The 25,804-nt window shown below is 55.9% G+C and overlaps 1 protein-coding gene across 6 annotated transcripts in view; it reads left to right on the plus strand.

Moving 5' to 3' along the window:
* Positions 1 to 24,899, plus strand: part of NOL4L (nucleolar protein 4 like) — a 63,120-nt gene extending 38,221 nt beyond the window's left edge. For 5 of the 6 annotated variants that reach the window (XM_064673817.1, XM_064673818.1, XM_064673816.1 and 2 more), the window contains 7 exons: positions 4,693 to 4,834; positions 16,204 to 16,475; positions 16,861 to 17,046; positions 17,126 to 17,317; positions 17,404 to 17,526; positions 17,842 to 18,043; positions 19,786 to 24,899. In XM_064673817.1, coding sequence (XP_064529887.1) covers positions 4,693 to 4,834; positions 16,204 to 16,475; positions 16,861 to 17,046; positions 17,126 to 17,317; positions 17,404 to 17,526; positions 17,842 to 18,043; positions 19,786 to 19,985 — 1,317 coding nt within the window. In that variant the 3' untranslated portion in view covers positions 19,986 to 24,899. Of the gene's footprint in view, positions 1 to 3,662; positions 3,887 to 4,692; positions 4,835 to 16,203; positions 16,476 to 16,860; positions 17,047 to 17,125; positions 17,318 to 17,403; positions 17,527 to 17,841; positions 18,044 to 19,785 lie in introns of those variants that run through there. The other variant, XM_064673821.1, reaches the window with a different exon arrangement.
* Positions 24,900 to 25,804: the final 905 nt, after the last annotated feature.

Consider the following 25,804-nt stretch of genomic DNA (forward strand, 5'->3'; position numbering starts at 1 on the left):
GCCACAGCCCGCGTACACCCGTGTGCTGTGAGGCTTCCCGGGTCTTTGAAGCAATGACCACCACAGTATTTGTGGCTGCAGTATCAATCTTTGACCTGGAGTGTTTTATCTTCCATTAGTAAGCCTTTCTCTGCGCTGCACTGGTTAAGTTAGGGTCAAATCTGGTTCAATACCTTCTTGGCATGCTCAGAGGGCTGGGTTTAAACAGTGGCTGAGACGAAGATGAGGCTGCCTTCCTCAGAGAGCTCGTCCCCACGCGCCGTGGGTCATGGCACGAGGTGCTTTTCCCTGGTCAGGTTTAGCAGATCTGGGGGCTGCCTGTGCCGGACAGGTTGTGCATGGCACCGGCATGGCAGTGGAGCAGCTCCGGGGGCTGGCAGTCACGCGTTGCCTTTTGTTGACTCTAAAAACACGGCTGGTTCTGGTGGGAAGCTGAGCGTGGCTGTGTGCTGAGGAGGTTGCACAGCACACAGCCTCAGTTCCTGCTCCATGGAAGGAAGTCCCATCAGGATAGTAGGCTGTGGCGTGAAAGGACATGTTTTAAAATAAAAGGACTCAAAGAGAGAAAATAAACCGTCCTGAGACTCGGAGCTTGGAATATTAAACGTGAGGCACAGCATGTAAATGATGGGAGAGAGACTTGCAAGGCAGTCCTCGAGAAACTGAGCCTGGCTGTAAAATAAGCAGGTTACTGATAGTCTTGCATATATTTACGAGGTTATAAGAGTAGCCTCCCCCCCTGCCCTGCTCCAGCCTGTACTATGGGAGGTTGTTCTCCAGGAAGGAGTGTGCTGGTGAAGAAACATTGTCTAGCAATTACAGCCTTGCAGTCCGGAGGGCTTGATTGGGTTCCTGGATCTGCCAGCGACTCCCTGTGTTCTTCGACCAGCCAGTCTGTCAGTACCCGGAGTTTCCAGCTCTATAATAGGAAGAATAGTTTTCTTACTCAGAGCAGAGTTGGGAGGCTCAGTGGACGCGTGCAGGCGTGGTGCTCGAAGATCGTGAATGGAAAGTGGGACAGAAATGTGGAGTGTGAGCCCTACACATGTGAGTGTCTGCCTCTGCTGGGTAGAAAATATTGGCTGCAAGTGTCTGCAGAGCAGCTGTGAATGTTGGACTGTAGATAAGGAGCGGAGCGAGGATTTTGTTTTCCAAATCCTGCGTGGTGCCGGGAGCCCTGCTCCGATGTTTGGGTGTGCCCTGTGAGTGCAGCAGCGAGATCCGACTTCCCTTTGCAGAGAGGAGCTGCACGCACACTGCCTGACCCTTGATCGCTCAGTCCCTTGAACATTGGAAACAAAGCGATGGGACTTTACTGCGGGGTGAGGAGATCTCTCTGGAGAGCTGGGAAAGGCAGGAAGGAGGAGGGCGGCAGCAACAGTGCTGGGTTTCAGGGTTTGGCTCTGGGCTGGCTGCTTGGGGCGCCACTGGCACTTCCATCTGTGCCACGAATGGTGTGGAACTGGGGAAAAGGCGGCAGGTCCTAAGACAGGCACTTCTAATGGATTGCATTCTGTTTTCTAATGAAAGTTTCATTTGAAGTTTGTTTACAGGAAAGAAGAAATTAGCAGAGAGAATTCTCCTGAGAACCCAGAGAGGAAAAAGAATGAGCTGCCTGACTTGCAAGCCAAAAGAGGGTGGAAGGGTAGATTAGATTTACCGTATTGCTCCGAGTCGTGGCTGTTGCCGCTGTTGAGAAGCGGTTCCTTGTTTGGCTGGGTGGGGAGCCCGCTTTGAGGCTCAGCCTTCAGCCAGATTACTGGCATTCAGGGAGATTCAGAGCTCCCACCCAGCCAGAAATTTTGATCCTGCTCTGGTGTCCTGTGGTTTGAGGCTGGATGTGTACTGTGCTGTGCTGTGCTGCTGCCCCCCTGCTCCAGCCCACTGACACAGGGCTGCTCCTGGGCTGTGGCTGGGCAGCCAGTGCTCTGGGCGCTGCTGCCAGGGCCTCCCTCCCTGGGATTGTCCCTGGTATGTGAGGAGGCAGTGCCAGCAGTTGGCAGGCAGCACTAGGAGGTCATAATGCTCAGCCTTTGGTCTCAAGGAGGGATCTTGCTGGTGGCCTCTGGTGTCCCAACAAGCAGCGTGGGATGCAGCAGAGGGGCAGTGGAGGATGCCAGAGCTGGGGTGACAGGGGAGGACACAGTCACACTCAAGGTCGAGGCCTTTCTCAGGGAGGAGGCACAAAGGTGTAAGCAGCTCCTGAGGCATCACGGTGTGGGCAGAGCAGGGGCTCTGCTCCAAGCCAGCAGGCAGCGGACACTCTTGACAGTTTTGCCGGCTTTGGTCATTTCCTGCTGCCATGAAGGATTCACCTGCTGCCACCTGTATTCCCTTGGGATGGGCTGTGTTGTGGGAGCTGTGTGATACCGGGAAGTCTGTCCTGTTGGTGTTTTGGCCAAGAGTATTAGTGCTGGAAAGCAGAAAGCTCTGGTGGAAAACAGGGGGTGACTTTCTGTTGGTGGCTGGATCCTGGACTAGTGAATGTGTGACAGCCTTGTTTAACTTGAGTCATTTATAGCTTATCAGTTTCTGGTTTGATAGCCAGAGTATTTCTAATAATAGGCGAATGTTATTGAGCCTTGAGAGAATTGAACACATTTATAAAGCACTTTACATCACATGTGCATGCGAGGCATCCTTCGTGTCACTGCTTTTCCCTCTGTCTGAGTGCACAGAGAGTGTGATGCTTCCCAGGCTGTGGTTTGGGTGCTGTGGCTGGGTGTCCTCTGCAGCTGAGCCTGAACCACCCGAAAACATCGTGGGTCACTCCCAGGGCTCCTCCTCCTCACCGGACAGGTGAGAGACTGTGGGCAGCAAGGACCTTGGCATTTGCATTTGTCTCTTAAGCCTGACACTAATCTTGAGTAAGCCTTGTGAAGAAGGCCAGATATTAGGGTGGCTGCCTCCCTGCAAATGCTTACAATAAAGAGACTATTTATAGTTTGCAACAGGGAGACCTTTCCAGTTCTGTTCCTGTACGTACAAGATGGAGTTTCTGGAGAGGTAGGGTTGCTTTGTGGCTGGTGTGGCAGTGGAGCTGTGCTGAGCCAGGGATGCCATGCCTGTCCCTGCCTCCTGCCCTCCTGCTCAGCTTCACCTGGGCACAGGGGGCTGCACAGGGGCATGGCAGGTCTGGGGTCAGGGTGTCCCCGTGGCAGGCATGCTTGGGGCTGCTGAGCTCTGTCCACCCGTCCGTCAGTCTGTCCCTTGGTGCGTGCAGGGTTTCAAAAGCTGTAAATTCCAGGAAACTCCCCGGGAGGCACATGGAGGGAGCGGGCTGGGGGCGGCGCAAGCCCTGAGCAGCAGATGTGTCTGCAGGGACAAGGAGCTGGGAGGAAAAGCACAAACCTGTCTCTAAAGACATTTGTTTGTTCACAATAAAAACTATCAGCCAGTGGTGGCCAGACAGGGCTGTTTTTATGAGGCACAGGCGTAGGTTGGAGGGGTGCTGCCAATTGCTGCTTACACGGAAGGGGAGCGGGGATTGTATTTTATCTCAGGACCAGGGGGAGGGAAAAAAAAATAAGAGCAGAGAGTTTACAAGCCTTTGAAATGTTTCAATCAAAGGAAAGCGGAGTTGAAAGCGGTTCTGGAAACATTTTTGGTGTTCCCCTGCACCCCAGGGCTGTGCCCTGGCTTTGGGAGGGGAGCAGGGAGAGGAAGGGAGATAAAGGGATCACCAGCAGGACTGTGTCCATACGGGAAAATGTATCTGCTTCCTCCCAAGCTGTGTGTTGGGAGAGTTCAGCCCGGGGAGGTCCTGCAGCCCCTCCTCTCATTCAGGATCTCAGTGCTGCCTTTATGATGATGGTTTTGAAATCCTGTGGCTGACCTTTCCGGCGCTGGAAGCGATCCAAGGGCTGTGTCTTGAAGTACTGTAAAGGTTAGTGAGAAGGGAGAGAGGGAGAGAGAAAATGTCCTTTCAGCTGCAGGAGTGGGAGAGAGGAATGTTGTCTATGCCCTTGCTGGGAAGCAGGCGTCTGGCTGGGGTCCCCCAGCCTCAGCTGGGGTGTCCTTGCCTCATGGGGGACTTCACTCCTCCAGCCCCTTCCCAAGGTGTGTGCTGTCATTTTTGATGAGGGTACAGAGGCAATATGCTTCCAGGGAGGGCTGGAGGAGCAGCTCCTCGGGGCTGGGCTCCGGGAGCCTCCTCTGCAGCATCAGGCAGTGCAGGTCTATGGGGATCCATACCTGTGTCCAGGTCTGCCACAGCAGCCACTCCTGCTGCTGCCAGTCCCCCGGTGATTCCTCTTGCAGCAGATTATTTGATCTCAAAAAAGTCCAAGATGTTTTATGGAGCCATTTCTCACCCATCCTCAGCTCCCCCACGCCACTGCCTCACCGGGAGCACGCTGGGGTGGATGGAGATTAAAGGGTAAACTCCAGGGCTCAGCCATCCGCTCCTACAGGATGTGAGCTCTTTCTAATTGTCCTCAATTAGAGACAGTGCCATTGCTCAGGCAAGTCTTCAGGCAGGAAGCAGAGCCCTGGTCCCTGCTGGGGCAGCCACCTCACCCTGCACAGGGAAGGGCCACTCGCTGTGGTCTTGGGGCCAGCAAGCCTTCTCAGGGGACAGGAGCTGCCCAAGGAATTGTTTTTAGGAAGGAGTGTGCTGAGGAGATGTTAAAGCCAGAGAAAGGAGGAAAGGAAATAGCTCAATGAGTTAACCCTTTCCTGCTTGTCCTCCAGGATGAGACGTCGGTGAGCAGCGAGGACTTTGATATGAACGACTCCACATGGATCTCAGCTGACCAGCACCTGAACTCCAGCCTGAGCCCCAGCCAGGACGAGAGCATGCGCAGCCCGCAGAACCTGCACGGCCACGAGGACGGTGAGTGCCCCGGCGGGCGGGAAGCGCTCCGCGCCTCTGCCACAGGATGTTTTTGTGGCTTATTAAACATTAACCAGTCCTTTCTGATCAAGTGTCCCACCTGTGGGATGGATTTCATATCAGCTCAGGCTTTGAAGCAGCTCCCGGTCCTTCCCATTTAGCCTCTGGGTTCCTGCTTAGCGAGGGCTCTGTCCAGCTCAGAGCTGATGGTCCTTGTGCCCGGACCTGTCTCCCAGCTCCTCCAGAAAGAAATCGTCAAATCTCCTCCTAAGGCATCGGGTTTTAGTTCCCCAAGTCCTCTCACCAGGTGATGAGGAAAACCCTTTTAGTTCTGAATGCACAGAGGATGCCAAGGCTTTGCAGGACAGGTCACAGCTTTCTGTGCTTGAAAGGTGCATCTTCGACAGGTCTTGGATCCGCCAGGCAAGAAGTTGTGAATAGTCTGAAACACCTGATTGCAGTGGTGCAAGGGGTGATTTGTGAGTGTCTCCTCCCTCAGGGCAGGCGGTTGGAAGGACTGAAGGCAGCACACATGGGCTGGGTGGGAGGAAGAGTTTGGTGAAGAGAGGTGGTGTGTTGCATCTATGAAACATGCAAGTTGAAAATAAAAGAGCGAGTAAATAAGTGGTAGAAGTACAAGTTCAGGTCAGAGTTCGTCTCTGTGATGCTTGGGAGGATTCGGTGGTTGGACTGTTACTGGTTTTTTCTCTGGAGGTTGAATCCCTCATTGTCCCCAGCCTGGCTGCTGCTGGGAGAGCGGGAAGGGAGCGCAGGAATTGAGGGACAACCCAGGCTGGGTCAGTGCTGCTTTAAGAAAGGGGACTGGAAAACCACCCCAGAGGAAAGAAAGGGCTTTTGTGCTGGCAAATCTCCATGGGGTGGCTTTTAGCTGGTTGTGTGGCCAGTGGCAGGGACAGCAGGGATGGTAGTGACAGCAGGGACGCTGCTCTCTTCACTCCAGTGCATTGTGGCACTTCAGTTTCCATTGCAAATCTGCAGTTTTGGGAAACTGCTGGTTTTCTCTAAGCAGCCCCAGCACTGGAGGCAGGCAGCCTTGGTGAGGATGTGAAACCTGCCTGCGCGGCACCGCATCCCGGCCGTGGGATGGGCAGGGGCACTTCTGCTTGCCCGGGGGCCCCAGTGGGGCTGTGCCACGACAGGAGGAAGGGCATTTTGGTGGTGACACATCAAAAGCTCTTGGCTCTTCGGGGTCAGGCTGCACCCTCTGCCCTGACGACCCCGGTCTCTCATCCCCACGGCCTGGCCGGGTGTCTCCGTACCCCCTGAACTTTGCCATTCTCCCACCGGGACATTTTGGGCTTGTGACTTACCCCCTCACCACTGAATTCCCAAGTCTCATTTACAATCTGGAATGACACAGTTTTGATCCCTTTGCTGAACACTGTAATTCAACAGGACAGTAATTTAATAAGGGACTCACGTATTTAGGCAAATCAAGATGTTCTAGCTAAAGCTAAATCCTTCCTCTCTCTCTCTGCCCTCTTAGGAATTGCTTCCAATTTTTCATGCCCTGTGGTTTTCCTTCAGAAGCAGGTGTCCTCTTTGGGGCTTTTCTTGGCTCCTTTAATTTCCTTTGTAAGAGTCAGTGATGAGCAATAAAGCACAAATAGTCCCTTTCTGTGAGGAATGCAAGTGTCCCAGGCTGTGCCCGGTGTTGGCAGAGGTTGAACCAGGTAGACTTTGGTGGATCAGAAGGGATGGAGTTGAAAAGTAAGCAAGCCAAGCCCAGGGTTACGAATGAGACCCATCCAGAAAAAGATACAGATTGGGATTTTCATCAGGCTGCCATACTTCAGGGGCACTTTATAGACTGAGAGGAGGTTTTTGTACCTGTGGTGAATGTCTGTGGTCTGTATTGGAGCTCTAAATACAGGCTAATGCCACCTCATGTCAGTCCCTCTGCCAGACCAATGCTCCCACTCAGGACTGAAGCACGCATGAGACTGGGAAGAGGGACAGTGGAGCTGGAACAACCCAGGAGGGCAGTGGGTAGTTAGAGGAGAGGAGCATGGAGCAGAGAAGGAGTATGGAGCAGAGTAGCATGTCATGAGAGGAAAAGCAAATTGCTGGTGTGAGGAAGGGAACGTGCATGAATCAAAGTGTCGACCACTCTTCAGTTTCCTCTTCTCCTGACCTATGAAAGCTCTTTTTATTTTGGAAGCTAATGTGTTTTCTGAGTTCACACAAGCTTAGTAAGGCTGTGCAAAAAATGTGAGTAACCAGCCCACATGAGCTTGCGTGCTCCTTGGAGCCCAGCTGGCCAAGGTGCCTGTGCAGGGTGCTCACACTGGGGCAGCCCAAGTACTCCCAAGCTGGAAGTTTGTCCACATCTCCTGTGCTCAGCTGTCCACTGTGCTGTGCAGCAGCCCTGCAGAGCTCCAGCTGGTGCCACAGTGAGCCCCACATGTCCCCTGCAGCCAGGCTGGGCTCAGCTCTGGGTGTCCTGGCGCTGCAGAGGGGTCTGGTTGCCCACCATGTCCTTCAGTTGGAAGCTTGTTCAGGACTGGGTACTCTCCTCCCTCAGGAAAACCTTCTGAGTTACTAAATTACTCCTGCCTGCTGCCGTCTGATGGGTGGGATGCTTGGAGTGTGTCTTCTGTGAAAGGCTTCCTAAAGTATAAAGTTTTAATGAACAGTTGCCTGGTAGGAGAGCAGTATCGTCTGACACACTTGTGAAAAAAGCCTTTTTTAAAGGACCTAAGCACAAGCTCCAGGTCCTTCTGAGGCCTGGGAGTAGCAAGTGCTCTCCTATGATGTAGAGCAGAGTGGTATGAAATCCAGAGAGGTGGGAGAGCAGGGAATTGTCCTCCCATGCTTTGACACACAGGTACCTGCTAAATCTTCAGAGACCTAAAAGCAGCTGGAGCAAAAGCCAGCACCTTCTTTGCTCTCGGTGCCCACAAGCCTTGGCCCAGTACAGCCGTGCTGCAACCAGTGTCAGCCCCAGAACTGCAGGGTGAGCAAATTACACCTGAAGACTTTGGGGGGTTGGGGGCAGAACAGGGACTGTCAGGAGAGCTTTGGCAGCAGAACCGGGGTTCCTGCTGGGTCGGTGGGCACGTGGTGGGACGTAGGACACACCAGCCGGCTCTGAGCAGCACACACTCGCTCCTTCCATTTTCCTTTGTTACTCATCCTGCGGGCCCCAGCACGGAAAACGTGAAGCTCCCAGCAACATCCCTTCCCAGTCGGATGTTGCTCACAGCGTACGTGCCCACAGGAAGCCGGCGGCTGCCCAAAGCGACAGCAAGATCAACACGAACTCTGCTGCTGGAGCGGAGCTATTGTGCCGGACATCCTGGAGGGACACATCTGTGGAAGCCAGCACACACTGGGAGCAAAGGGACCCTGAATGCTGCGCCGTCCCACTGTCGGTGCCTGTCACCATCCCCACTCCCAGTGCTTGGCCCTGTGTCGATGCAGCAGTTCGAGCCGAACTCTGTCCATCTCCAAAGCCTGCTTCCACAGGCGAGCACTGCACTACAAACCTCCCAGTTTGGTCTGGTGTGTGGGCTGAGTGGGGTATCCCCCCACAGGGGTGCTGGGGTATCCTGCCATGGTGCTACTGTGACTTGCTGGCAAGGGCAGTGCCCTTGAAAGTAAAGCAGGCGACAGACCCTAAATCCCAGTGGCAAAGTGCTTGGACTCATGTAGAAGATTCTCTGTCTTGCCCTCTAATAGGATGCATCTTGCCTTGTTCCTGGCCATACATCCTGCTCCATCGCCAGGAGCAGCACTCAGCCCACAGACAGGGCTTGCTGCTCCCCAGCCCATCCTGCCCCATGCTTCTGAAGAGTAGGGAAAGCTCCTGGGTGTAAGATGTTCTTTCCCTATGTGGGGGACATGGAATTGCTTCCTGGCACCATGATGGACAGATCCCCTTTGGCTCAGATCCCTAAGTGCAGTCCTCACTTGACTGGCAGCATCCCCACTGAGCCAGTTCTGCCCGGAACAGCAGTGGCTAATCCAGACCTTGGAGAAAGGACTTTCTTAACCTACTTAACTGTGAAGGCACACGCTTCTCGGGGGCATCCCTTGAGGCAGCTGGTTGGGAAGGCTTCTGGGTGTTGGGGGCATCCCTCAGGAGTGCTCCAAGGAGGGACCTCAAGGACATGCAGGCAAGCATTATTTCAGGACACTGTCCCAGGGACAGGTAGGGCCTGTCCCTCCTTTGGACACCCTGCCCTGGGATGGCAGGGGCAGCATCAAGCCATCCCCAGGAAGCACAGCAGTGTCTCTCCTGGTATGCCACATGTCTCCTGCAGCTCCGGGTCGCATCGGTGTTATTGATGAGATGCCCACCATGTGCTGCACATCACCAGCTTCCCTGAGCTGCTGGCCTAGCAGAGCACTTTCCAAGGAGGACCAGCCTCTTGCCAAGTGCTGTCCAAAAGCCAGGCTCTGTCCCCAGAGCAGCCATGATGTCCTGCTCCACAGCTGCACCTCTGATGGCTGTCACCCGGCCATGGGGCGATGGCTGTGCCCTGACAAGGTCACTCATTGCAGTGGCATTGGGTCTCGTGCAGCTCCCAGTTCCCCTCTGCTGCTGGGGCTTTCCTCAGCCAGCCCATCCCTGCTCCAGGTGAACACAAACACCCTTTGCCAGCCACAGGGGAAGCCCAGCAGACCACAGGCAGCCATCTGGCAGGCAGACCACAGGAACCGGCCTGCAAGCCCCAAAATACTTGAGAGTTTAGCCCAGATTGCAAAACTCTCACTGTGTTCAGGGTTTCTTGCACCACTATTGGGTTTTGTCCACCCGAAGCCCAAGCTCAGAGCCTAAACAAGACTAGGACCAGCAGCCAGGTTTTACTACAGCTGAATCTTATTTTCCTTAGGGATCTATTTCCTCTTCCCCAAGGTGTCCCTACACCATGCTGTCCCTGCAGCAGGAGTCAGCAAGCATGTCCCTGCCTCGCCTGAGTGGTTTGGGCTGGTGACTCTGTTCCCGTCACATCTTCCAGGGGCATCTGCTCCTCCCGAGCGAAGGCCCTGGCCTGTGATAAACACCCTCCTTTCGGCATCCTTTGAAGGCTGTCCTTCCCTGCTGCCAGGCTGGGGAGTGCAGCAAGGACACTGCGAGGCTGCGGTGGCTTTGCCAGCCTGATGCACTGTGCAGACACTGCCGAGCCTGTTGGTTCATCCTGCTGGTGCACGGAGCAGAGTTAGGGGGGTCTCTTCCTTGGTCTGGAGCAGAGAGGATCATCAGGCTGCGAGCAGCCAGCACTGCCTGTGCCCCCAGTTCCTCCCCAAACTGAGTACCCTCAACTGAAAGGGGAAGCAGAGATGGCAGGGTGAGCTCCACAGAGCTTGGGGACAGTCCCCAAAGGGCTAGGGGTGAACAGCAGGGTCTCTCTGGTGGCAGGTCTGTGCTGGAGGCTCCAGCTCGGCGCGAATCCGGCCAAAGCCACCAAACCCGTTTGTTTGGGGCGGGGAGAGGCAGTGCCCAGGCAGCACAGGGCTGTGGCATGTCCCCTCCCTGCAGTGGGATCCGGGTGGCTGCCAGTGGCAGTGACAAGGAGAGTCTTGGTCTGTGCCACCTCCTTCCTCACTGCGGACAAGGGCCAGCTCCTGGCTCAAGCACTCCTCCAGCAGTGTGGTGGGAGGGACAGGGGCTGGGAGAAGGGAAAACAGAGGGACAGAGCGTGTTTGTGACAAGGCTGCTCTGTGCAGTGGGAGCTGACGAGCTTTGGTGCATGGGAGAATGTCCAGCACAGGCCCAGGGCGGTGAGGTCCCAGTGCTGGAGGGAGCTGCTCCCTCGGGCAGGGCAGTGGAGCCGGGGGGAGACGGCACCGGGGGGCACCTTTCATGGCAAGGGATGGGGAGGCGGCCGCACAGCGCTGCCTTGTCCGGCCAGGCTTGCCTGCAGACGCGCATTGTGTCCGACCGTGCCAGATGTCTGGCTTGCCAAGGGCTCTGGTCGAGGGAGCAACCCAGGGAGGGAGTGTGGAGGGTGGACACTTTGTCTGGGACATAACAAGGTTTGCGTTAGCGAAGGAAGACAGGAAATAGAGCGTCTTAACTGGACCTTGGCCAGCCCCAGCGCACCGCGGCCCTCAGCCACGTTGCTTTTTTCTTCCTTGTGCGTCTTGGAGGCAAATGCTGGGCAGGACCTGGAGTAAACGGGCTCCGTGCTCCGGCCACGTGAATGGTGTGAGCCCAGGGCCTCTCCTGCCGCTCACCTCCCGGTCATGGTGGGCCTTGCTTACCCCTCATGAGTGTGGCACTAACGCCCAGCCGTGGCCCCCCCACGGGGCCCCTGTTCCCACTCGGTCTCTCTAATTTGTATTAAGTATCCCTTCCTCGCAGGCTTTCCTCCTCCCCTTCTTCCCCCTTCTCGTCTCTTTTGTGAGTGAATAATTTATGGCACTTTTCATCTTCCTGGCTGTTGTTCCAGGCGGGCGGCAGTGGGATGCTCTGTGCCCTCCTGATGGCCGCTCCCAGGCTGGGTGTATGGCACCATCCCATGCCGGTGCCACAGTGGGCTCCCCCCCAGGAGCCATGGGGGGACTCACGTGGGAGCAGAACCCCTGCCATCACCCACGGGGGCAGAACAGGCAGGGCCGTGGGTGGCAGATCCGTGGCAGTCCCAGGGGGACCAGGGGTCACTGGTGGGACGTGGAAAGGCGGGTGGGCAGCAGTGAAGGAGGGCCACCCCGGGGCCAACTGGGGGTCCCACGGCAATGGGGCGTGGGCAGGGCTGGGCAGCCCCTGTCCCACCGCGTGGTGCAGGGCTGTGGCGAGGTTTCCGTGGGCCGCTGGCTCTTACATAAGCTCATTGTTTCCTGAGTCAAAAGAGGTTTTGTCTCCGCTCTGGAGATGTGACAGGAGGAGGAACAATTTGCCCCATTCATCTTTAACTCTGCTCTGGAGAGCGGTGTGGTGGCCTGCGCCGGCAGAGACGTTAAACCCAACCACTTCCCCGCCGTAAAATCTCCCGGGGAGCAGGTGTTGGAAATCGCCCCTTCCCCTCCTGATCTCCTCAAATCCAGCGCCACAGAAATCAAGGATAATCCAGCAGCCTCTTCAAAATGAAAACGCTGAGCCCTGATTAATTCATTTAATAAGTGACTGATCTCCTCCTCCCCCAGCACCGCGGCCCAAGGAGCCATTTTGCTTCTTGCTCTCCTGGGCTGATGCCGGGGAGATGCTGGGGCTGCAGCAGAGGCACGAGGCTGGTACCCTGTGACCTCCTTGCCAGCCTGGCTGTGTGCCTTGTCATGGCCTGGCCTCTGCAGTGGGGCTGAGAAGGGCAGTGCTCTGTGGGCTGTGGGACCAGTGGCCTCCATTGGACTCTGTGGGCTCACTGGCCTCACCCACATGGTGCCAGGGTCTGCTCCACCTCCCATCCAGCCCACGGAGCCCTGGCTCGAGGGGATTAAACAGGAGAACGAAATACTCTGTTTTCCAACCGAAAGATCAAACCGGTTAGAAGTGACATTGTTTTTGCAGTTCCATCTGCTTCAATTAGGGCACGGGGGTGGAGCAGGGGGGCTCCCAATTATCCTCATTAGAGGGGCTCCTCGTGCAGCCAAGCTCCAGCCGTGAGCAGGGAGCTCACCAGGCTCGTGCTGGTTGATAATGAATATATTCATGGCTGCACAGCCTGGCCTTGCTCGCCTGCTGCTGCCGGAGCCCTGCTCCTGACATGTGCTTTGGGCACTGCTGGGAGATGCGGAAAACCTCTCCAAGCTCAGGAGCTTGGCGGGTTTTACTGAAAGAGAGCGTGGCCAGCATGGCCCCATTGCTGCTCAGCACCCTGCCATAGCAGTTCAGGAGCCTAAACCTGATTCTTGCACTCCAGATGGGAGCACTCCTGCTCCCTCTCCCCCAGGTCCTGCTTTGCTGAGAGGTGTCCCAGCTCCTCTCAGGGATGGCTGTGGGCTGGAGATACCCCAACAAAGCTGCCCAGGGAGCAGCACTGTCCCCGTCCCCGTCCCTGTCCCTGTCCCATCTGCTCCAACCAAGAGAATGCAGCTCCCTCCCAAGCTCATCTGTTTTCAAGCTGGCTGAGGCCAGTCCCGCTCAGACCCAAGCACTCACCAGTCTGAATTTGTGGCCATTTCTCTGATTTCTCTGCTCACAATACTGAGATTAACCCCCCCTTTGTGTGCAGAGCTTCTGGGAGAGCATAAAGCATAAAAATGTGAAAATTAAGAAAATATCTGTAGCCCATGGGTTTATAAACCTCATTATTTATGTACGTCCATCCTTGGTATAAACTAAATTGTTCTTTTAGTAGGTGCTGGTCACTGATATTAAATTCCCATTTCATTTTCTTATCCCAACTGGCAGGTTCCTAGAGACACCTTCCTCTTTGTTTGCAATATTTTTTGCCGGTAGCAAACTCAGGGTTCATAAATGCAGCAGCATCGGGCAGAAACCTGACGTGCAGCTGCTGTGTGTGCTCTGTGCAACACAAAAGAAAACCTGAGATGCGGAGAAATTGGGGCTGTCCAGACGTCACCCCCAGGATCCCGCCTGATGTCAGCAGCCGGGGATGGAGGGCAGAGCTGGGAGGCTGTGGGGAGGCTGGATGTGGGTGGGCAAGGGCAGAGCAGGATGGTCAGGGAGGAGTGGGGGTGCTTAAGGCATAATAAGGATGCCCAGGGCAGGTTGGGGTTGTTCGAGGTGGGTTGGGAATGTCCAGGATAGATTGGGGCTGCTCAGAGCAGGTTGAGGATGTTCTCGTCCCTGCAGGGGTGCCCAGAGGAGGTTGGGGATGCCCAGGATGCCCAGGTTTGGGGATATGCAGGGCAGGTTTGGGGATGCCCAGGGCAAGTTGGGGATGCCCAGGGCATCTGCTTATTCTTCTCCCAGGTGATGTCTCTCCAGGTACCCTAGCCTGGCAGGGGTTTTGTCACATGGCAGGCCCCTGGCTCCACTGGTGCAGGCAGCCGAGGGGGTTGCTGAGGAGCTGTGGGAGGTCCCTGCCCTCGGCCTGGTCGCGGTGCCGATTGGCCCTGTGGTGCAGCGCTGTTGCTGTGGCTGTGCCCGGGCTGATGGCAGGGCCCTGCCTGCAGCTCGTGCCTCCGCGCAAGGGAGTAATTCTCCTTAATCCTTCTGAGAGGCATCGTTGGATGAGACTGGAGCCTCCCTCTGGGAGCCCCATCTCCCCTGGCGCAGAGAACAGAGCTGGGGGAGGGACGGCCGCCATCCTGAGCAGGGAGGCCTCTGTGCCCCCAGCCACCTGCCCTCTGCTGCTGGGGCCAGAGCCAAGCCAGCAATGCTCCTGCACCCGTGCCAAGGGACAGCAAAACCCATGGGGGCTCAGAGCACTAGACCAGTGCCCTGGGACAGGAGGGTGTGGGGGCAGGAGGTGGCAGTGCCCCCAAATTTTTGCCCCTCCAGATACAGCTGAGCCAGCAGCAGGAGTGCATGGGGCCATGGTCTGGGATGCAGCCACCCACTGCAGCCCCACCGCCACATCACGGGGAGAGGAGACCAGAGCTCCTCTTGAGGGCTTGGCTTGGAGGGTGCCCCTGGATAGTGCTGGCTGCTGAGCCCCTCCAGAGCCCCACACTCCCTGGCATGCAGCGTCCTGGCCCAGAGCGAGGACTTCTGCCAGGAGCCAGCCCTGTGGTGGGGAGGGTGACGCCTGCTGCTGGCCCAGAGCACCCGGCACATAAACACCACCCCGGGGATTAGGTCAGCTCTGGTCATCGCTCAGACGAATAAGTGGATCAGTGCAAGGGAAAGGAGGGGGAGGGAGCTCTGCTGAGCGGGGAGCTCCAGTGGGGACCTTCTAATTTAGGGGCTCGTGGGGCCGGGAGCCGCCTTGGCGCAGGCGCGAGGCAGGGCAGTGAGCACTGACGCCCGTGGCAGGGCGGCTGGGGACACGCGGCGGCAACCCCGGCCGGCCCCACGGTCGGCTCCGATGCCCGAGTGTCCTCAAATCTGTTTATTTTAAGGGATACAAAGTCCTGGGCTGCCACAGGGTCACCGCAGCACTCGCCCAGCCTCGCAGTAAAGTTTCCTGCAGGTGCTGGCAGGGGGAGGAGGAGGAGGGTGAGTGGCAGCAGCCGGGCACTGTCCCGCCGCCCTGTGCCTGCACACCTTTGGACCCAGTGCCCATGCACCGGGAGCTGTCGGTGCGGTGCCGCGGCCACCCCACAGCCCCGGCCCATTGTCCTGCAGCACCCGGGCCGGGTGTGGGGACGGCCATCTGCTCCTCGCTGCTGCCGACAGCTTCTTTGTTCGCCGCCCGGCGCACGCTGGCGCAGGAAGCGGCTCCCACGTGCTTCGCCCTTTCCCTCTCGCGGAGGCACCTAATGAAATAAAGGATTTACTGCGGCGAGGGGGAGGGAGGGGAACAGGCTGAGCAATTTCAAATGTTGTGCTTGGCCCCAGGGCTGGGCTCTCTGGCAGGGTGCAGGCAAGGTGGGTGCAGGCAGTGCCAGGCTCTCTGTCGTTTCTGGGCTGTCCTTCAGGAACCACCACGGTGGGAGCGGGCACAGGCAGGGGGATGGTGCCAGGAGCTCTGGTGTGAGTAGAACTGAGACTGAGCAGAGCCAGACTGTGCACTGGATGTGCGTGGCACCGCCATTGCTGAGCCCCTGACCTGTCTGAGTGGTGGGGGAAGGCCATGCCATTGCCGTGGGGATGGCTCTGGGACATGTGGAAACAGGGAACAGGAGTGTCCATGTAGGGTGTAGGTCACTTGGGCTTTGAGTGGGACAGGAAGGACATGGTGCAGCCCTGTCCCCTCCCTGCAGCAGTGTGCTGAGGAGGAACCTCATTGGGTGGCGTGCCTGCTGTGAGCAGAGCTGCTAATGCTGCTTCCAGGCACCGTGGATTCAGTGTTTTCCCACTCAAGTGAGCTTGTCCTTGTGTGTCATCCTTATACCCCAGAACTCTGTACAGCAGCATGTGCCTGAGCCACCAGTGCTGGAACTCGTCACCTCTCACCGCACCCAGCCCCAAACTGGGCCAGGAGGACGGTGAGAGACCTGGTGGGGAGAGGCAATGCCCCTTTCTCCTCCCTGCAATGCAAACAGAAACCTAAAAGGACCAAATTCCAAAGTTCTTATTCAAGCCCAGGCACCGTGGCCGAGGGCGGAGGCGCAGGGACTGTCACCTGCGGAGGGATGGGTGACTCGGGCATGGGGCACGACAGCGTCCGGTGTGCTTGGAGGGATGAGGGAGTGGATCCATGTGACAGTGGCCGTGCAGCTGTGGGTGCCAGCATCTGTACTTCCAGCTGCTGCATCCCAGGGCCCAAAGCACAGCAGTGCCAGCCTGGCTTCCAGTGGCACATGTGGTAGCTGAGCCACCAAGTGAGCCCAGAACAGCCTCAGGAAAGCAGTCACAGGGTGCCACGGGGGTGACCACATGTCCTTCCTTGCAGATGACTCCTCGTCAGAGAGCTGCAGCGGGAATGGCTCCTCCACCCTGAACCCCTCCACTTCCAGCAGCACGCAAGGCGACAGCGCCTTCCCCGAAATGAACGGCAATGGCACCGCGGCCCCCATGGACTTCACCGCCTCCGCCGATGACCAGCCCATCAACCTCTGCGACAAGCTCACCCCTGCCCACGTCACCCCTTCCTACCAGTCCGACAGCTGCAGTGCCGACGGGCTGCGCAGCAGGGTCAAGTACGCGGTGAAGACCACGGCAGAGGTATGGCCCAGGGTGGTTTGGGAGAGCCACAGACATCCCTCACACCCCACCTGCCCCAGAGCTGGGCGCTGCGGTGGGCTCACCTCACCCTTACCTTATGGCCACCATAAGAGGAGAAGCCCATTCCTGCTGGGTCCAGCAGTGTTTCCCCTAGGATGAGGCAGAGCCATGGTCCCACCAGCCAAAGCAGCCATTGGACCATCAGGCCATCACAGGCTCCCTTGTCCCAGGCAGGCAGGAGGTGATGCTCAGGGGAGCTTGGCCATGGGTTCATCTTCCCAAGTTGCAGGGGGCCATCAGGAGAGGGGACAGATGCAGTGAGACAAGGAGAAGGGGCAGGTGCATCAGGTGAGGGCTCTCAATGGTAACCACAGTCTCCTTTCAGTCCCCCCCGTACAGCTCGGGCAGCTACGACTCCATCAAGACAGAGGTGAGCGGCTGCCCCGAGGACCTGACTGTGGGCAGGGCCCCCACGGCTGATGAAGATGACGATGACCATGATGACCATGAAGACAACGATAAGATTAATGACTCGGAGGGGATGGACCCGGAGAGGCTAAAGGCCTTCAACGTAAGGAGGGCTCCGTGGGGAGGATGAGCCTGCCTGCCTCCCATCTCGGGGTTCCCACTGCCTGTCTTCTCCTTTGCAGATGTTCGTGCGCCTTTTTGTGGATGAGAACCTGGACCGGATGGTTCCCATCTCCAAGCAGCCCAAGGAGAAGATCCAGGCCATCATCGAGTCGTGCAGCCGGCAGTTCCCCGAGTTCCAGGAGCGGGCGCGGAAGCGCATCCGCACCTACCTCAAGTCCTGCCGCCGCATGAAGAAGAATGGGATGGAGATGGTGAGTGGCTGCCCCAGTGCCCTCCTGCTCACCACCACAGCTGGGGCAGTGGGTCCCTGAGCACGCTCTCTGCTTGTGTCCTGCAGACCAGGCCCACGCCGCCTCACCTGACCTCGGCCATGGCAGAGAACATCCTGGCCGCCGCCTGTGAGAGCGAAACGCGGAAAGCAGCCAAGAGGATGCGGCTGGAGATCTACCAGACCTCCCAGGTACGGTGCTGGCAGTTGGAGGTGGGCGAGGGATGGAACTGGCTGTGTCCCTCATCCCTGGTGGGATGAGGGAGAGACATTTGTGTGCAGTTTAGAAAAGAGTTTTTAAAAGTCTTGTTTCTAAAAGTCAGAGGGGCTGCAGAACAGAGCCCCATGGTGTGTCCTGAGACTCAGGCCAACAGGGGTGGGGATGCTGTTTTGAAACTGGCCATGCTGCAGCCACAGGAGACCAGGCATCCCTGTGCTGTCCCTCCCACTGGCCACAGAGGAGAGCCAGGCTCCTCGCTGGAGTAAGTCTGTGTTTCCCCTGTGCAGGACGAACCGATCGCTTTAGACAAGCAGCACTCCAGAGACTCCACAGCCATCACCCACTCCTCCTACTCACTGCCAGCTTCATCTTACTCCCAAGACCCGGTCTACATCAATGGAAGCCTGAACTACAGCTACCGTGGCTACGGGTCCCTGGGGGGCAGCCTGCAGCCCCCCGCCTCCCTCCAGACGGGCAACCACAGTAATGGTAAGTGGCCACGCTGGGGCCTGCAGGGGCACAGGGAGCCCACCCAGCCATTGCTCTGCCCAGGCAGTGTGCAACAGGCTCCTGGCAGCCCACACTGTGGGACTGAGCTGGCCGCTGGAGGGGAGGAAGAGCTGCTCCGAAATCCCCTTTTGTCCTGCAGCTGGCAGAGGTCTCTGCCTGGCGGCTCAGCTCACCTCGTCAGCAGACGGTTAATTGTTGAACTGCACTGGGAAGGACGGTCTGAGTGGCACTGGTGGAGGGAAGGAGTGTCACTTAAAAAAAAAAGAGAATCTGTACCAGCTATTAATCATTAACAGGAGCGGGCGCCTATCACTGCCCTGATCTGCTGCTGGTATGAGCTGTTCCGCTCTCAGGGACGGATGGGGCTGGGGGCTGGGGGCACAGCCAGCTCCTGCCACAGCTCAGGAGGGCTCTGAGGGGCTGGGGACTGCCTGGGAACAACAGCTGGGAAAACAGGACTGATGCTGCAGGACGGGAAGGCAGAAGGAGAGCACAGGCAGGGCTTAAGGTTAGGAGCCAGTGAACAGAGCGGAATATCCCAGGCCTCAGCAGGGCACACAGGAAGGCTCCTATGTGCCTGATGACTCCCTTGCACCTGGGGAGACAGGTATGGGGCGAGGCCAAATGTTCCTTCTGGTTCTGCCCTGCAGCACTGGTGGCAGGAGGGGCTGGAGTCTTTGCCAGTCCTTCAGCAATCTCCAGGCTGCCATTGCCTGTCCTGGTGCGCTCTGGGCTCCTGCCCTGCCCCTGCCCGCCCCGACCGGGAGCCAGGATTTGGAAGGATGTGATTTCCGGAGGCCTGAGAGATGCCTGTCTGGGATTAACTCTTATCATCCCTTCCTAATGCTTCTTAACCCTGAATAAAGATCCCGTCCCGGCCTCCAGCTGCTGAGACCTAATCCTCGCAGCAATGGTTCCTCCCCAGAGGAGCACAGGCACCCCGGCCCCCCTCTGCTGAGCACCTTCCTCTGGCCTGGCCAAGCCACTGGCTCTGTGAGACAGCAGATGTGCAGGAAGGTCGCTGAGCAGCCTCCAGGAGGAGCAGACAGGCCCTGGGTGCAACACCCAGCAGCACCTCACCTCGCTTCTTTGTAGTGGATTTTTAAACCTCTGCTTTGCAATTCTTTTTTCCCCAAGCTCTTGCCCAGTCCTTCAGAGGGAAGAGCACACTGCAAGGAGCTGCATCTTCTCCTCCCTCTGAGCAGAGGCCTGCAGGGGTTTGCTGCCCAGGAGTGTCTTCTCCCTCCATCCCCCACCTCAGGCAATTCTTACTCAAGCCCACATCCCTGCTCCCAGCTCCTTCCCCCTTGGTGAGCCGGGAAATGGGCTCCGTTTACTGCTGCCTTTTCTGTCCAGTGAAATTGCTTTCGCATGAGAGCCTCCTCCTTCTTCTCCTCCTCCACCTTCTCCTCCTCCTCCCCCACTTCAAAGCACTGGTTCTCCTGGCGTGGAACACTTCTGCTGGTGCTGCTCCTCCCGCAGCATTCGCTGCTCCAGCATTGCTTTCCTTGGATACTTTCCATCCCGCCCGGGGCAATGTGCTCCCCTCCCTGCCACCATCAGCAGTGGCACCCACCTGGGCTCGGAGGGGGAGCTGAACTCTCCCATCCTGGTTTGCAAATGGCCGCAGTGCCCAGTCCTTGCCTTGTGTCCCTGGTGTCCCACGGCTGTGTTGGGCCACCCAGCAGGAGCTCAGCTTCCCTCTCACTTTTCCTTGGCAGGTCCAACCGATCTCAGCATGAAAGGTGGGGCCTCCAGCACAGCCCCCTCCAACAGCACCAGCCGGGGCATGCAGGCGGCCCAGCTCAGCCCCACGGAGATCAGCGCCGTGCGGCAGCTCATCGCCGGATACCGGGAGTCGGCGGCGTTCCTGCTCCGGTCTGCAGACGAACTGGAAAACCTCATTTTACAGCAGAACTGACTCCCCGTGTCTGCGTCGCTCCTCGGTCGAGAAGACAATTTATACCTGCTAGAAAGAGGCTCCCAGCGATGTCCTGCTCAGGACCACCATCGTCCTCCCGCCACGCCGCGGGTACATGTAGTTTTTAGAAGGTGGAATTCAAAAGACCTGTTTTGTTTTACACTCCAAGCACCTGGGACTTCAGGCACAAGGACATGTTTTGGAAGCGTACCAACACCCGTGCGTCCGGCCGACCAGAAGCCAGTCCTGCAGCTTGGAAGGATGTGGGACTTTGAAGGGCAGAAGGGAGCCTGGGGAGGTTTGGGGCTGCAGATGTATTTAGAATAACCTTTGTGGACCCAAATGTTAGATTCCCATCCCCGGATAATTTCCAAGTCTTAGGTGAGCTAAATCACATATTTATTAAGAAATGGACCCTCCTCTCCCCTTAGTAATTTATTTTTCTGAAAATGGATTCTTTTGAGTTTGTACAGATTGCCAGTTTTTTGTCTGTCTGATCAGAAGGAATTTATTCCTGTGAAATAACACATTCCATATCACTACACTACTAATTTCCAGGCAGCTCTGCCTGTTTCTCTGGTGAACCCTTGTCCCACAGGGAGCAAGTTTGCCATCCAGCCTTTGATATCGAGGCTGCTCAGCCTCCAGTGAGCGTAGGTGGGAGCTGAACAGCAGCACAAGCTTAGGCCTTCGTTCTAAAGGGTTCCACAGCACCAGTGGGGTCTGAACCTCCCGCAGAGACTCGGCAAGCTCAGCAGACCTCCGGCTGGAAGGACATCTCGCACTCATTTAAGTCATTGCAGATAAGAGAAAGAAGGAAGGAGATACCTGAGAAACACTGTCTTGCGGTCACCATCCGTACTCTACCTCACACTCCATTGTGGGCTTCTTCCAGGACTGGCCGTGCTGGTCCTGGGGGACGGTGAGTGTCGCAGACATGGGGATCGTGCCGAGGAGGCTGGAACCTCCGGCTGGGGTCCTGCTGTGCCTGGCCATCCGCTCCGCTCCGTCCCAAACCAGCCCCGGGGTAGCACCGGGAGACAAAACGCTGGGGACCCACGGGGTGTGAGGCAGGGCAGCGCCAGGGCTCACCCGGAAGGTGAGTTGGTGCCGTGACCACTCGCTCCTGTGGGAGAGACGGGCAGCATTGAGCAGCAGAACTGACAAAGTCCTCTCCGGGGCCCAGGAATCTTTCCCGCTCCCTGCTCACAGTCCTGGAACAAGCCCACAGTTCCCGAAGTGTGGAAGAACCGTAGTCCGATGACCATTCTGCCCCGTTTCCACCCCTCTCCCCCATGATGCACTTCGTTTTGCTCAGTGCAATACCTACTGCCAGTGCTGCTAACCCAGGGACCTCGCTCCTGCCAGGGGTGCTGAGCCCAGCCCAGCAATGCCACGTGCTCTGGAGCTGTGCAGAGACCGGCGGGGGTCCTGCTGCTCCCCGACCCCCGCAGCCCCCCTGCCCAGCTGGAGTCTGCACCGTGAGGTAGAAATTTGATAAGTGTAAAGCTGTTTTGTAGGTAGAAACTTTCTCTCTTTGGAGCCAGCTTTTAGCTTATTTTTTGGCCGCTTGGAGTTGGCAGACGGGGGCTGCTGCTCCAGGGGCCAACGCCACTGACATGGGCTTGAGCAGCAGCTGGGCTGGCCAGGAGCAGGCCCGGGCAGTTCCCCTGTACCCTCTGTACCCCATGATGCTCCACACACTGGAAGAGAAGCAAAACTTTACCCTGCTCTTAGTCTCAGAACAGAAAAGGTTCTGGCTCCTGATGCCAGGTGTGCCTGGCCCGGCAGCAGAAGGGATCAACCATTGCATTGACTGTTTTCCCCAAACCTTAACCTTTCCTTAGCATTTGGAGAAAAGGGACCCAGACCCTGGCCACGGGGTGCAGAGATGAGGTGGCAGCTCATTAGACCTGAGCTGGTGCTGGAACCGGGAGCATCGTGGCCACACCTGTCCCCTCCTGCCCGCAGGGTGGGGGCCCTGGGGATGCCAGCCCCCAGCCAGGGCTCAGACTCACGCTTTCCCCAGCACTTCACAAGCCTGCTTGGTTTGTCCACTGCATCCTCCCATACTTGGAATTTATGTAAATATTTATTTTTGTGTGAATACCATGAAGTAACAAACCTTTGACAAAACCTGTAACCGCAGCCATTTGTGAAAGTCTTACCGTTCAGGCAGGAGAGGCAGAGACAATCGCTGTCCCGGGATTCTCCCCCTCAGCAGTCTCCCACCCGTGCCGGTGCCTCCCTCCCCGGCAGAGGCAGTGGAACCTTTAGCCATAAGTTTGCCATCAGCGTACTGAAGCAGAGGTAACCTGGGAGCTCATGGACAGACCACCAACAGCCACAGTGGGGTTAAGTTTTATTTATCTGAGGTTTAGCTGTCGTTCCCGATCACCTCTGAACCTGTCTCAGCACGCGTGGAAGTTCAGGAGCTCTTACACGTGGTCAGACTGCTGTAGAGGACACCGAGGCTGCGTCGCGTAGGAGGGTCCCCAACACCGCCCTGTCCCAGCACCTGATGTTCATAACCTGCAGCTGAATGGTACAGACTCAGATTCCCAAAGCCCTGGTGACAGCCACATCTGGGACAAGTTATGAAACAAACGGGATTGACTCCGATATTCTGTCAGGGATCTTTTTTTCTTTCTTTTTTTTTTTGGTGAGCCACAGCGTTAACGGTTCCTTTGGCATGAGCTCCACAGACATCTCCGTGCTCTGCAGCTGCTCCGTGCTCCGCCACGGCTCCCTGTGCTCCAGGACTGTTCACAGCCACATTCCTGCGCTCTCACTGGGCAGGACGGGGTCAGGAATTGCTAGTCCGGGTTCTCAACGAGAAGGAACAAGCAGGAGCAGAATACACCGGCTTTCCAGATATCTTGAGAGGTGGAAGGAGAATGCTGGGTTAGCAAATGGTCTGGATGGTCTTGGGTTTGGTTAAGAAAAGTTGATCACTGGTCAAGAAAATAGATTTATTTTTTTTTTTTTTTTTAAATTTTATTTTATTTTAACACACCCACCCTGTCCTGGATGTGCGGTTCCCATGACACTGTTTCTCCATGGGAGAGCGTTCCCGGGGTTGCGAGCAGACATAACTTGTACCTCCCTGATCCCAAGGGCCACTTCCCTCCCGGAGCGGCCGTCGGATTTAGTACCAGTTCATGATAAAAAAAAAAAATGCTGCTTTGAACTCAGAGGGTTAATATACTTTTGATTTGTAATTTTTTGTAAAACTTTTTACAAGGTAGCATAGTATTTCACCAGACACCAACTACAATCCGTCCATGGTCTGATTTTTATATAATTTAGTGGTGCTTTAGAAACTTTTGTTCGGTTGTTTCGGAGCTGCACAGCTCAGTTCTTCGCCTGTATCTACCTAAGACCAATGTGAACCTTTGTATTTTTGCTCCTAATTTTGGACTCAGTGAAAGTGTACTGTTTACATGTACAGAACTCCCGGCCCCCGTGTGTTCTGCCAGACCTGCTGTTGAAGAGGAAGCTGCCCCTCACCCAGTTCGTCTGTTTAACCCAGCCACAGCCTCACCCACCCACCGACACGCGCCCGCCCCGAGGGACACCCCACCAAACCTAGACACTCTTTAAGCAATTTTGGGTTTTTGCACAAGCTGTTGTATTTTTTTTCTTTCCCAATAGTCGTATGGATTGGCTGCAATTCCAATCGGGAGCTGATCCGGAGCTCTGAAGCGCCAGATCCTGGCAGTGCTGCTGCCTCCCCATCCTCCTCCTCCTCCCGCCTGGACGCTGCCCAGCTCCTCGCAGGGTCCAACTGACACAGGGGAACAGGGGGAAAACACTCCTCAGCAGAATTGGGAATACTTTAGGGAAGGGGTGAGCTTGCCCAAGCCTGGACACTGGTTTGGGCTGGGGGGTGGGAGTGCGGTCCCGCGGGAGGCGGGGGGCTCCCAACGAGGCAGAAGAGGCTCTTTGGGAAGCTGGTGCTTTCCCGAGGACTCAGAAAGCGTATGGCACTTAATCCAGCTTTTAAGGTGACACTTTATTGCTTAATCAATTGATTCCTTTGGAAATGATATTTTTGCAGATAGGCACCTATGCAACTTCATGTGGCTCTTAAGCAGATGAGCACTTCCTCCTCAACGAGCTTGATAAGAGTTATTTGTGTTATATACTGTGGATTTTTCCAGTAAATGTGGCTTAATATTTTAATTCTTAGAATGTGTGTCTATTATATATGTGATGCAACTTAATTCTGTTCTGTTTGTGGAATGATTAGCACAGGCCAACTCCCTGTCCCCTCACTTAACAAAGACCAATGAGCTGTTAATCGAGCTGTTATCTCCATGGTATTACTTGCTAAATGCACTGATTTCATAAGTATGTGGAATCCTTTTTTTTTTTTTTCTTTCGAATCTGTATATCATATATAAGACTGAATCTACTTAATAAACACTGTATAACAAAAAGGGCTTTCTCCTCCACTGTCGAGCCCCGCTGGGTGCTGCTGGCCCCAGCGCTGCCCCTCGCCCCAGCCCCTGTGCGAGAGAGGTCAGTGCCATCAGCCACCGGAGCGGGATCTAAATTTTGGGTGTTAAAAGAGAAAAAAAAAAAAAATAATGACAAAAAAAACCCCATCTTTCAATCCTGTTGACATAAGCTGTGCTTTCCATTCCGTAACAGACAGCGCGGGTACCAGAGAGAGCAGCGGTAGCACTCACGTGGGGGGCAAGGCACCAGTTTTATGCTTAACTTATATTTTGACAAAATTAATTTTGTGAAGTGTCTGGTTTTTGTGAGAAAAAAAAAAAAAAAGAAAAAAAAAAAAAAAAGGAGTTTTCATTGAAGTTTGTGGAAAGTTCTCCCTCTCCCTCATGGAAAATACTGATTTTTCGTTATCAGCTTTATTCACTAAGTATAATAAACCTTTGCATCCATAAATGTTCCTCTTCAAGCGCTGTGTAGATACGATCTCCTAGTCTGACTGTCAGGAGACCCAGAGAGGCAAAGGGGGGGTCTGCACCTTCCTTGGAAGTGCAGCTGCCCACGGGTGTGGGGGTGCTGGCTGGGTGGGAGGGTGGGCAGCCCCTTCCCGGGATTTGCTGCAGCTGGAGCCGAAAGTGAGGCCAGCAGGACCCACCCGAATGTTTGTGCTTGTAAACCATCACCTGGGATGGTGACAGCACATCCCAAATGGAGAATCCCTGGAATTCCTTCATGTCTGAGAGCTCAGTGCTAATACTCCTCTGTCTGTGACACCGTTGGGTTTATAACTGAGCCTCTGGCTGAGCTTTGCTCCCAAATTTCAAAAGCAGCACAGGAGACAGCTGCAAGCCACAAGGGTAAGCAGTGCTGGGTTCCACCAGTTGCAGACCAGTTGGTGGTACCTGCTGAGGTTTCCATGGCCCCATAACTGGGCTGACTTGGGATGTCCCCTCCATGGAGCCAGGGTGCTCCAGAGCATGGCAGAGCTGGTCCCTAACAGCAGCCAGGCTGTGAGAGAGAAAATCTGTTCCTTAGCACAGAAATATCACAGAGAAAAAAACCCCTGTGTTTGCTCTGTGTGAAATCCTGACATTAATGGGTTTTATTCTTGAAACCCCATCCTATTCCAGAGGTAACTAATCCTGACACCACCACCTCCCACCCCAATAAAACAGGGAAGGATTGTTTATTAAGTTTTAATGCTTGGCTAAGTAATAACTACTCATTTTTTGCATTCCTCATTTTCAGCTTATTTAGATTATCTGGGATCTTTAACCACGCTGTGTGCAAGACAACCTGCCAGAGTCAGACCATCCAGTGAACTACCAAAAAACAAAAAAAGCCTTTTTTCTCCCCAAAAG

This window comes from Pseudopipra pipra, chromosome 17, assembly GCF_036250125.1.
Source record: "Pseudopipra pipra isolate bDixPip1 chromosome 17, bDixPip1.hap1, whole genome shotgun sequence".
Lineage (NCBI taxonomy): Eukaryota > Metazoa > Chordata > Aves > Passeriformes > Pipridae > Pseudopipra > Pseudopipra pipra.